Source organism: Gymnoscopelus microlampas (genome assembly GCF_963454915.1).
Source record: "Gymnoscopelus microlampas genome assembly, chromosome: 3".
Classification (NCBI taxonomy): domain Eukaryota; kingdom Metazoa; phylum Chordata; class Actinopteri; order Myctophiformes; family Myctophidae; genus Gymnoscopelus; species Gymnoscopelus microlampas.
The window spans coordinates 31,364,618-31,377,538 of NC_139940.1; the positions used below are offsets into that span (position 1 = coordinate 31,364,618).

General features: G+C 41.0%; 1 protein-coding gene across 1 annotated transcript in view; it reads right to left on the reverse strand.

The window, feature by feature from the left end:
• Positions 1-12,921, reverse strand: part of LOC311041819 (uncharacterized protein) — a gene marked incomplete at both ends in the record, with an annotated part of 31,081 nt that extends 18,160 nt beyond the window's left edge. The window contains 7 exons of the mRNA XM_084052304.1: positions 5,575-5,758; positions 6,072-6,126; positions 6,991-7,140; positions 8,305-8,439; positions 8,902-8,978; positions 11,826-11,880; positions 12,632-12,921. Coding sequence (XP_083908430.1) covers positions 5,575-5,758; positions 6,072-6,126; positions 6,991-7,140; positions 8,305-8,439; positions 8,902-8,978; positions 11,826-11,880; positions 12,632-12,921 — 946 coding nt within the window. The remainder of the gene's footprint in view (positions 1-5,574; positions 5,759-6,071; positions 6,127-6,990; positions 7,141-8,304; positions 8,440-8,901; positions 8,979-11,825; positions 11,881-12,631) is intronic.

Below are 12,921 nucleotides of genomic sequence, written 5' to 3' on the forward strand. Positions count from 1 at the left end.
ACCGTGCCCTTCTCTCACCCTCTATCTTTTCAACAGAAAGATGGAAATTCAGCAGTTAAGGTTAAGTTACACTCAGTTGCACGCAGGAGTTCTTAAAGCTTCAATAGCATATTCAATAGCTGATCTACAAGCACGAGAGTATGAATGAAGCCTTATACTCTCTTGAACACATGGATGCAGCAAACAGGAACACTCTATTCCATTTCCATTCACAGCTCAGAAAATGGATGTAGACACACACACATAAGATAGATTGTCAAACAACGTACGTTCAATCATGTATTTTCTTTTAATGACTTTATCTTAAGTCACAGTAGTGAAGTATTGGGTTTCTTTATGGTTATGTCTGAGTCATAGTGACGCCGCGGTGGTCCGCCGGCCGGCCCACCCGCCCGCAAAAAAGCTGTGTTGTCGGGTTAACAAAAAAGTAATGAGTAGTGTAACTAAATTGAGTACTTACTGTAGGCAGGGAGTAATAAGTAAAGTAGCGTTACTTTTTAAAAGAGTAATACGTTACAAGTAATTATATTATTTAAAAAAATAATTAAAAAAAACACAGAGAAGTTTCTGTGGCTGATTTGTGCTTCCAGAGCCAAAGCCTAGGATCAAATTGACCTGATTCCACCTGTGCCTCCCCTGTACTGTCAAGCTCTCAGCTTTCTCGACATCTACCACAAGGGGAGTATAAACTCAATCTCCAATAAATAATTTGAAAAAGGAAGGATGGATAGAGAAAAGAAAAACAGGCACGGTGTCCTGGTGGCTCAGCAGGCCAAGCCAAATGTTCCTTTCTTATGAAGTCACAGCAGGTTTGAAATCAGCTCATAACAGCCCCCCACAGACACACAAACCAATGCTCTTCTGTCTGTCTTTCCACTCTCTACTGTTTACTATCTGATATGTCATATCTTAACAATACTGCACACAAACAACCCTTCTGCTCAAGCTGGTTCTCCACCGCCAGTGGACAGTGAATAATGGATACTGACACACACACACACACACACACACACACACGCGCGCGCGCGCACAGCCAGCACAGAATGTCTACACACACAGGCACTCGTGCATCCAGACCTCCTTGTCACAACACAGCCAGCACAGAACCGAGGGAGAAGCTCAGGTTACGAGGTCACCCTGTGTCTCCCTGTCTCTCTTTCTCTCTCCTGCCCTTCTGCTCTCCATCTCATCCTCCACCCTTTCACTAAAATAAGTTTATAATGACATGATGCCTTTATAATGATCCCTTGTCCCCGCTCCAGTGATCCATCAAACCAGAGATTTGAAGTAAGGGTTTCAGGTTTGTTCTTTCCATAGTCACTGCCAGTTGACTGGTTACTTCACTGTGACTATCACTTTTGCCTACTGTATGTTCTTTTGGCGAACAGATGTGGTGATGTGTTACGCTCAGACTGGCCAGGGTTCCCAATAGGAAACTCTACACCGTTAAATCATGAGTGCTCATTTAACTCTGAGGGTGTAAAAATGGACCCATACTCGCGTCAGGGTTTTACCGTGTGTAATAATCCCTTTGGCATTGTTCACAACAACACAGATAATATCTGCTACTGGATAGATCTTAACACGAAACTAATCAATTAGCCTGGTTACTTGATTCTGCCAAGGCCTGGCCCTTCAACACCGTGGACAAAAGAAAGACCTGGTCCCTCAGCACGTATGTACATGAAAGTCTTGGCCCCTCAGCACCATGGACAGAGACAGAAAAAGACAGTAAACTCATGACTTTTCCTCTGCAAATGGCATTCCTCATTAAAAAAATGGTAGTTTTTTAACTCTCAGAAAATGAACACTGACATTTTGCTGTGGGTTCCTTCATAGTGAAAACCTGCAAATATGCTAACTTAAAGAAGGAATACACCAAAATCTAGCCACAGTACGTCTATGTCCCTATAATATATAATATGTGTACTGGTGAATATATTTGACGGCAGACTTACCCGGTCAAATTATGAAGGATGACAGGGATATGTGATACCTCATACGATATCATCAAATGACTGATCTTGTTCTCTGACCTGTCTGTCTTTTAATGTAATCGTTGGTCAAAGTCACCCAAGGACACCAATAATGTAACATGATTCTGTATGACTGTAATATGACATGCCACACAATCTAATGCACAGAGGATTTTAAGGTCACAATACAGCTCTTTCATAAGCTGAAAAAAAGAACACACGTACATGCACCCGTGTACGCACACATGTGTGTGCATCCACGCACGCGCATGCAGGTGAACACACACAATTCCACACCCAACATCTCTCCTCCTTTAATGCTAAATGCCAGCTCCCCTGGACCACAGACACAATTTTCCATGCTCCTTTGGGCTCCTGTTGTCAACTCTGCTGCCAGAGGAGTAAACAGGCTACATCGATCTTCAGCCAAAGGATGACGTAATCCAGTTCACGCTCTAGTACAGGCAATAGTACCACCACTACCAACATACTTTTTTTTCACAAATTAAAATCTTAAGATAAATGCATTACATTGCATTCAACAGTATACAATAATTTGGCATCCATAGGGCCACAACATATTTTCTACATGTGAAAGACTGTCATCTGGAAACTAGCACAACATAAGGCAAGACAGGAGATACACTATTAATGTTTCTGCAGAACAGCAAGCTGCACCAGTTATAAGGCCAGACGATGACGTTATGTTTCACACAACAGTGAGAGAGATGCTATGTTGCTGTCCTGCTGTGTGCCTCACAGACCTACAGGCCTACTTCTAATATTTCCCAAAGAGCAACAGTGCCACTAAGTGGACACTTGAGAGTATACCATGTTACGTAAGATTTGAGAAGCCAGGCATTACATCATCAACCAAATTAAAGTGAGATATCCATCCACTAACCAAGTCATTTTCAGAGCTGAAAACGTAGTAAATACGTGGCAATGCATTGTAAGGCCAGAGTTAAATATCAAGTAAGAAAGTAAGTAAGCTTATTAATGGCACATAATGCTAAAGGGCAGTCCACACACAATATCATAACTATCCTACTATCCTACTATCCTACTATCCTACTATCCTACTATAATTCTAGTAACCTCTGTAGTGGTAGGTGAAGCTACCCGGTTCTCCTCAGTGGCTGGACCAATTGCTCTGATTTTGCACACAACCATTGACCATTACCATCTGAACTTAACTGTGAAGCCCGTTTTTCAATTTCATCAAATATCAGCTTCTTATTAGCGTTTATGTGTCAAACAATGTCGCCTCCCGGGTTGCCAGATCATGTGCGCATATCCCCCCACGGATGCGTCGACCGGGTATGGTCTAGTAATTCTAATTAAGCAAGAGTACAGAAGTGTCTGCCATCCACTTGAGTTAGAACGATTTTAAAGTGACATATTATTTATACTGTAGTTATAGTTATTGTGGTTGGTGTGGATGGCACATCAATGGATTCATATAGTTATGGATTGATATAGTTATGGATTGATATAGTTATGCTTGCAAACAAGCAAGCATAACTATACCAGATGTTTGCAAATGCCTGGTTATTCAGTTATACACAAGCCCATACAGGCATGGGCACATATACACACCAACATGTCAAAAAAAACACTGTAACACAAACAGCAGAAAATAAAGATGACGTCTGATGAGGTGAAGTTGTGGATACTCACTGAAACTTTAAATAGCTTCTGATTGGTCAATCACTGAATACAGCGGTGTGTTATTTCTGGATAATGACCGCTGAGCTCAATAACAGACCACTGTCTAATTAAAGGCTCAGAACACCTACTGATATGTAGGGGCGGCAGTGGCTCAGGGGTAGAGTGGCCAGGTAGAGTGAACTGGAAACCGCAAGGTACCCAGTTCGATCTCGGGCTCCCCCAGAGTTAGTGTCGAATAGGGGTGGGACGATATGGGTATCTCACTATACGATATCTGTGGCGATATTAGGCCCTCGGTCACAATAATATCACGATATTCGATATATTGCGATAATACGTTATATTGCATGAAATTTCACCAACGATATATCACGATAGTCCTTGTATTCAATTAATAAACACATAAAATAGCACCAAACTGTTCAAAATCATCATTACACAAATACAGAGTCGGAAAAACAACGTATCACAAACGAAAAAAATAAAAAAAATAAAAAGTTTTTTTTTTCTTTTTTCGGCATATATCGATTATCACAGGAGAAAGTATCGCGATATATCGCGATATCGATATATCGTGATATCGATATATCGTCCCAGCCCTAGTGTCGAAGTGTCCTTGAGCAGGACCCTGAATCCCTAATTGCTCCCGATGAGCAGGTTGGTGCCTTGCATGGTTTCCTCCGCCATCGGTGTATGAATGTGTGTGTGAATGGGTGAATGTAATGCACAATCTATGTAAAGCGCTTTGGATAAAAGCGCTATATAAATGCACCATTTACCTGCTGAGCTGCTTTATTTTGTGCTGTAGCCTATCCAACATGGCATTTATAGCTAAACATTGCTCTCAAGAATGTTTTTGAAATAGAGAAATGGACAATGCAGTAACCAAAATGTATTCTATTTGATCACGAGGTAACCGTGTTGCACTGGACGGCAAACGGCCGCAGGGTTTATTTTTCAACAATGACCGCCTCGTCGTCAATTATCCCTTGCCTAATACATGAATTTGGAGTTAAAGTTGCATCGTATTTTGTAACAATTATACGACATCTCAACTGTCTCAATAGTGCTGTAGTTATAATCTGCCCCACATGCTTCTCCTCAACGGATTGAGCAATTAATCTCAACTTGCACACAGGCATTGACCATTAGCATATGCACAAAATGACCATTTTTCACTTTCCCGAAATGTAAGCTGTTTATTAGTGTTTTTGTATAATCACCGGAGATTGCCAGTTCGGCCTATGGGATCTATCGCCGTCATGGTCACAGCCCCGGATGTACTCTGTCACGGTCCCAATCAGTAGCCCGTCCCCAGGTAGATTTAGCTACGGGGCTACGGGCTGTCAGCTCGTGTTGTTTACTCATTGATACAATCTTTAACAGAAAATGCATTTTCAGGTGGGTTGCAAATGGTCAACCGATCAGGAGAGAGTACCCATTTATCAGCTTAAATGTTATAGTGTTCCAGTTCCAATTTTTTCTGCTCATTTCTTTGTGTCATCACTTCCAAATTCACTTGTTTATCCTGTATCCTGTGTGAGTTCTCTCTCCTGATTGGATAAAATTGGTATCCCGACCTGAAAATGTGTTTTCTTTTCACCAAAGAGCTGGAGAGACAAGGAGACTCCTGTTACTGAACAAAGACTCTATAGCAATGAGTAATATCAGAATATAGAGCTATTTAACACTTGTTTTTACAAAACAATATCCCTACCTTTAAGTGATTCAAACCAGGAAAATACACTTATGCCATATTACAGTATTAAAATATCCAAAATGTCTAAATCTAATCTCATATCACGATATCAATAAAATATCGATATATTGCCCAGATATATTGCCCAGCACTACATGCCAGGACTTCCTTGTAATCTGTATGCTGTGTAACTTTCTACTCCATTCAACTCCATTGTGTTCTGCCTACCGTTATCAGGGACACTCAGGGACATGCTCAGACCACTCTTCTTCTTCCTGAGGGAGATGAGTCTGGCCTGGGAGATCTCTCTGACGATGGAAGACAAGTGTTCTTTGTTGTTCCCAGCGTGGGCTGGAGGAGCCGTCTTACTCTCTCCACCGCCACCATCACTGCACCGTACCATGGACTTACTCTGGAGGTAATAGCAAGCTCATTTAGTTTTGGAACATGAAGATTTACAGTACGTGTGAAACTGATAATGCAAACAGATCTTGTTTTAAAGAGGGCAATAGTGCCATTGCAGATAATCGGACTAGTTACGTTAGGTAAGTTTATTCAATTAAAGCACATGATAAATGAAAAGAAAGGTTTCAGAATATATTTACTTTTTTTTAATAGAATACCTTATTCAAGAATCAATGACTGCTACACCTTTGAAATAGGCAGAAGTTGTCAAATAAAAACTGGTAAATTAATTGAATTGATGCGGGTTATCAGATTCTTACATTTTCATTTTGCTTTGAGAATCTGTAAATAGGGGGGAGAGTGTGAGCTTTTGTTCTGTAAACACAAAACAGAGAAAGACACAGAGTTTTAGTCAGTGTGTGAAGAATCACAAGTCATATTATTGTATCTTGTCTGACAAAGGTAGATGCTGGACAAATATCAATATCATCTGGGGGAAATAAATAAACCGACTGTGGCTCATTATACAGTGAATATCAGAATATATAAAGAATGCCTTTAGACGGGGGTACACTGGCATCTTATGTCCCATAGTAGAACTGCATCCACAGTCTCAGAAAATAACTGCCTGACCACACGGACACATATCTGCAGCCACCTCTCTTTTTTCTCTGCACTTTAATGATGCTTGGATCTATCCTCGGGTCTGGCCCAAAGTACTGTAAATGCAAAGAACTGCTTTAAAGTGATGGTCTTTTCTTTCCGCTAGCAATATCTAGATGTATGAAATCTGTTATGCACCTTAAGTAGTAAACTGCAAAGGAGATTATTGGCTTACATTTGCTTTAATTAAATGTGTACATGCCCTACATGGCCATCTTTGTACTTCTACTGTGTACAGTGGCATGCACGGGAAGGTGCAAAGGAGATAAGAGCCGTGGTCTCCTGGTCACATTTTCAGGATTTTAATACATTTAAATGTAATTTATTTGAATAAATAATATGTTTTGTGCCAGAAAGAGTGCCCAAAACATTATTCATGTGATTCAATCAGATTCAGATTTGCCATTTGATAAAGAAAGAAATGCACCAGGGTCTGTAACTATCAAATTGTACACACGGTAGAGATGAACTGTTCATCTCAGCTTGTTAAAACACAACATAGATCTGTGAATGCCTTTACAAATATACTGTACAATCATTTGTGTATTTTATTTTCAATTCAAGTGTGAGACCTACAGATTGACCCTCCGTGTCCCTCTTGGCTTGGTGAAGAGCAGGTCACTGTATGGCAGCTTCTTAAACTTCTCCCTGCCCGCAGCAACATAGAACTGACCATTATCCAGCTGCTTCCCATCTGTCACCTGCTGGCCTTCAAAGGTGTAAAGGCTTCAACGTGCACACGCACACACACACACACACACACACACACACACACACACAAAATTATCCACGGACAAGCTGACATCTTGCAGAGTGGATATTTTTACTATTTTTCTGACACCAACACAGACTAGAACTAGAAAAAGTCACAGGTCTCCGCCAGGTCAGGTAGATTATTGTGGGCCAGCAATGTTCGAAATTCGCCAATCAGGATGGAATATGAAAAATTGGACAGATCCGTCTTGATCACTTGACTACAGAGATAATATGTACCCATTTGCATGATGTTTGGACAAAATCTGTAGGAGTAATATCAGAACATTTGCAAAGCAAAAATCTGCCTCCTGGTGGCGCTATAACAGATCAATGTGAAAAGGGTGGCATGTGTTTCTCAGCCTAGTGGGAATGTGCGTGCAAAGTTTCCCGGCAATCAGACGCTGCATTGATGATTTGATTTTGTTCAAAACGAGCCACTCCTGCAAACTTTATGCCAGTAAATCGGACAGGTCCATCTTGATCACATGACTATAGAGATAATGTGTACTTATTTGCGTGATGTTTGGAAAAAATCTGTAGTAGTAATATCAATAAATGTGTTTAGCAAAAATAGGCCTCCTGGTGGCGCCGTAAAAGGATGATGTGAAAAATGAAGGTCAGGGGTTTTTCCTTGGCCTCTAGGGAGTGTGCGTGCAAAGTTTCGGTCCAGTTAAAGGTAAAAATGCGACTCGGCCTGTTATAGCGCCACCATAAGGCCGATTTGAAAAATGTAGGGTGGCATTTCTTCCTTGGCCTAGTAGTGGGAATGTGCACTCAAAGTTTCACGACAATCGCACACTGTGTAGGCATTTTGTTCAAAACGGAGTAATATAAAAAACGATGTTTAGCAAAAATTGGCCTCCTGGTGGCGCTATAACAGGCCGATCTGAAACATTCGGGGCAGAAGGAGATTAGCTGTTCACAGACGAACATACACACACACACACACACACACACACACACACACACACACACACACACGCGCGCGCGGACGGACGGACGGACGGATGGACAGGGTGCAAAATATAGTCTTGGCCATGCCTTTGGCACTGGCGGAGACAATAATCAGACTAATCAAGCTCAATTATAAAAACAAGGGATATCAACATCAAGTCCTACACAACAGATGTGTACCTCCGTACACCGCCCAGAATCCTCAGACCCATCTTCTCTGTGACCATCTCCAGTATTCTGTCAAATTGACCCAACATCCTCTGGGGGATCAATAGCCTCAGTGCTGGGTTCAACACATCCCCATTCGCTACCACACTGAGGATAAAAAAGATCAGCCAGTTATCATGGTACATATTTTGATAGAACGCTGACACTTGGGCGTGTTATTTCACATTATTAGCTGCCCGAGATATACGTATAATGTGCACATATGATAATTTATGTATACAATATACATATGATATAAGTACCGTAATTTTCGCACTATAAGCCGCACCTGAATATAAGCCGCAGCAGCTAAATTGAATGATTTGTACATATATAAGCCGCACTGGACTATAAGCCGCGGGTGTAAAATCCCTAGATTTAGGAGGTCCCCTAGTGGCCGTTAGCTATAAAAATCCATAGATAAGCCGCACCGTTATATAAGCCGCAGGGTCGAAAAATGGGAAAAAAGTCGCGGCTTATAGTCCGAAATTTACGGTATATAGTACACCATACACAATCTCCTCTCCACAGTACCACGAACCCCCAATAAAATATTAAAGTTTAACTCACAATATTGGACACGGCTCCTTGATGGGTTTAAGGAATCTAGCAGATACAATGATTCGACTCTGGGGCAAGGATCTAAACTGGCAGGGGAAGAATCAATTTAAAATGGGTCAAAGTGTTGTTCAGCCTCTTAACTTTATGGCTGTTGGGCTGAAATGCATGGACTAATTTCATTGTTTTGATTCAGATCTATTCAAACTGAAAAAGGACATTTTAATTAGTTTGACACAGTATGACATTTTAACTAGCGTGAGAGTGACACACTTGAAAATAGATGAAACCTTCAGTGCAGTGCTTTAACATCCTGTAAATCTAGATTATGATACATAAAAGATATAAACATGTTGTCCAAAAAGTAAGAGAGACAAATAAGTATTGTCCAAACTGACATACTTTCCCGCATCTCTACAGACATGACATAATGAACTGGAGAATGGCTCCTGCATAATCCTATGGGGGTATGAGGTTGCAGAGAGTGATCACTGCCTGTGTTCTCCCATAGCACCTGGCAACCCTTTGTGATACTAAAGCTTTGATCCTGAGAGGGACAGAGAGATCAGGGAAGCAGTATATTAAAAGTCTTCTGGGGTTTATGCACCCTAGCAACAGAGCTAAAGCAGGGCAGAAGCAGTATAGGTGAAAAGTTCTATAAGTCACTTAAAATTAATTGACAAACTGAAATGGAAGTTTAGAACTGGAATGAAAACAGGGTTAAGGGTGAGTAATGTGAATGTGATGCTGCTTAATAATGAAAGACTCAAGGTTGCTTTAATGTTTTATAGCATTAAACAAGATTAAACAAGATAGGCTGGCATAAACCAAATTACCCTTGTGCCAACCAACAAAAATATTTTCAAATGAAAAAGGGTTTCATGTTTGGGAATCTGTTTGTCTGTTGATTATCTTACAGTTATAGAACAGCCTGAAACATGTGACATTGTTACAGTAGAAAAATGCCTCTTTGCTAATTGAAGTGCCCTATACTATAAGACAATCATACCAAAAACCTGGTGACAGCTAGACCTCCTTCATATGAAAGGTGGTTTCATCAACATGCAAGCGACTAATCTATATGTGAACATCATATTCTAATTACTTTTTTCACACTGATAGAAATGCAGGGACTCTAATGGCATGGTGTGCTATTCCTGGCATGGTTCTTGACTCATATGTCAGAGGGCAAGATTACGGTTAATGATTCTTCAAATAATACTTTAGAATAGTGTAGTACAACTGAGTACCTCAAAATAATTATGGTGACATTACATTGCTGCCTGAAGAATAATTTCTTCAAAATGTGCCAACATTATTTCCCCTTCAAACCAACAAACATGTGGGCGGCTTGGAGTGCCTCTCCAATCAGCTAGAATAAATAGGGGGATGAGAAGGTTTAGGGATAAAGCAAGAGAGATGAGGTTGAGATCGTTCGGACATGTGCAGAGGAGGGATGAGGGGTACATTGGGAGAAGGATGCTGAAGATGGAACTGCCACGCAAGAGGAGAAGAGGAAGGCCAAAGAGGAGGTTTATGGGTGGGGTGAGAGAGGACATGCAGGTGGATGGAGTCACAGAGGAAGACACAGAAAACAGAAGCAGATGGAAACTGATGTTCTATAGCTTTGATGGTTTAAAAATAAAAATGCGACTGTGTTCTATACCTAGCATTAAGAAAACGACAACGTGAACAATTTGACTCATGAAAAGAAACATTGTTTGAAAAGGGTTGTTGACCTGATGCGTCTGAGGGATACATGACCACAACAAGCTGTTCTTATTTTGGCTGCAACTCTGGAGCTGGTGATTAAAGATGCATTCAAGACGGTTTTATTATGAGCCATAAATTAATAATGCATGGACACTGAGACGACAACAAAGTGATTCTTCACTGACTGAATAGAGGTGAATGAGTAAACATTACACCTCGCTTAAATGATCATTTTCAAACCACTAGTCACGGTGTCTGCGCGCGCGCGTGTGCGTGGTGTGCGTGCGCGGTGTGCGTGCGCGTAAGTGTGTGTGTGTTGGGGTTGTTCCAGTCTGGTAGTCAAATAAGTGGTGTACGGCATGGTAAAAGCTCCCCTAATCTGCATTAATCTTATGCACCATATAGTCGCAGTTTAACCCATTAAGACCTGAGGCCGATTCTAAAAATGTCTTCTAAATCCCAACGGTTTTCTGAAAAACGTATGTTGCTATATCAGTGGTTCTCAAACTTTTTCATGTCATGGACCCCCAAAATTATATGTATTTGGCCGTGAACCCCCATCTCAAAATATGTTGTGCCAGGGACCCCCAGAAGCCAAGATTTGAGTAAAAGAATTGCTTTAAAATGTAATATAATAAAGATTTGTTCAGATTTTTCAGAAATAGCAGATCTACAAACTTATAGCGTGGCACAAATGAGCATGAATGCGCTATGAGCATTTTTTTAAGTGTCTTGAATGTTCCCCAGGGATCAATAAAGCTGGGATCTAAACAATGTTCATAGAATGCAGTAGAAAATGTTGCTTTTTTGATGCCGACTCTTCTCTTGGGCCTACTTGGCTTATTCAAAGAGGACTTATTAGATACATGTGGCAATATGTGCCTAATTGGACCTTTTTATGAAAATATCCATACAGTTGGGTAGAGTAAACGCTGCTAAATATCTGTCTTCCACAAAGTAAAAACGAAACAAATAAAGATGATGTATAGGAGCATTGGAAATGTAACCTCCTAGATTCAAACACCAAACATCCTCCACTCCTCCAAAGAGGAATCCCCCCCTTGATGATATTAGGCTTCTCATGGGCTGCAGGCAGAGCTACTCTGCTGCTCAGAGTGGGAGCGAAAACAAAATGTTTAAGTGATGCTGACTGACTGACTGACTGACTGACTGACTGACTGCGGGATGGATTAAATGTTATATTTTAAGATGGAGGTTCTTACCTGGAATGGAAGAGTCTGCATCATCCTCTTCTTTCTGGAGCCAATCTGTAGGTAACTGCAAACACAATTAAAGTTCAACACAGCAGTCAGATTTGAAACCAAGATTAACCCATACAATTTAGGCTATGAAAACACGTATGATTGAATAGATTTGTATGTATTTTGATCTGATGCGCACCAGCGCACGCACGCACAGTCGCACACACAGCCAACTGTTTTGTACAGAGCTGTTCTCATCATCATCAAGTTGAACTCAGCCATGCTCAGCTGTGACATTAGCAGAAAAGTTATGTTACTTTATAGCCTGGCCTTTGTAGATTTTCATTATTATTACAAAACCACTTCAGACCTACATATACTTTGGCAATTTGAAAATAGCTGATCTAAACTTGTAGCTTGCATATCTGCTATTTTCAAAGGATTTTTACACATTTCATACATTTGAAAACTTAATTCTGCATGTATGTAGGCTACTTATACTTTTAAGTATATTTTGATGCAATACTTTTGTACTTTTACTCAAGTAACATGTTGAATCCCGAACCTGTAGGCTACTTCTTCTAACAGACCATTTCTACAGGTATTGATTGATTGTAAAAGAAATCTGAGTAGGCTACTTCTTCTTGAATCACTGACTATTAGGCTACTCTATCTTCTTAAATCTCTCTCTCTCTCTCTCTCTCTACCAACAGCAACGTACTGCTCGCCTCTCTGCAGCTTGTCTAGTCCACTTAGGGTATTGATTGATACTTTAACTTACAACAAATAATCTTAGTACTTCTTCCATCACTGACTATTATACTTACTCTATCTTCTTGAACTTCTCCCTCCCAGCAGCCACGTACTGCTCTCCGCTCTGCAGCTGGTCCATACAGTCCACCCTGTGTCCGGCTCTGGGTGTATAGATGTGTCTGACCGCTCCGAACGGGGGTCGCACCCCGCTGGTCACCTCTCGCAGCACCGTCTCGAAGTTGCACGTCCTCTTCTCGTTGATCACTATGCGGCGAGCCTCGTAGAAAGGGTCGCCGTTCCTGTACATGAAGACGCTCTTCACCACGGGCTGGGTGAGAAAGTTGGGCTTTTCGGAGGAGCTCAT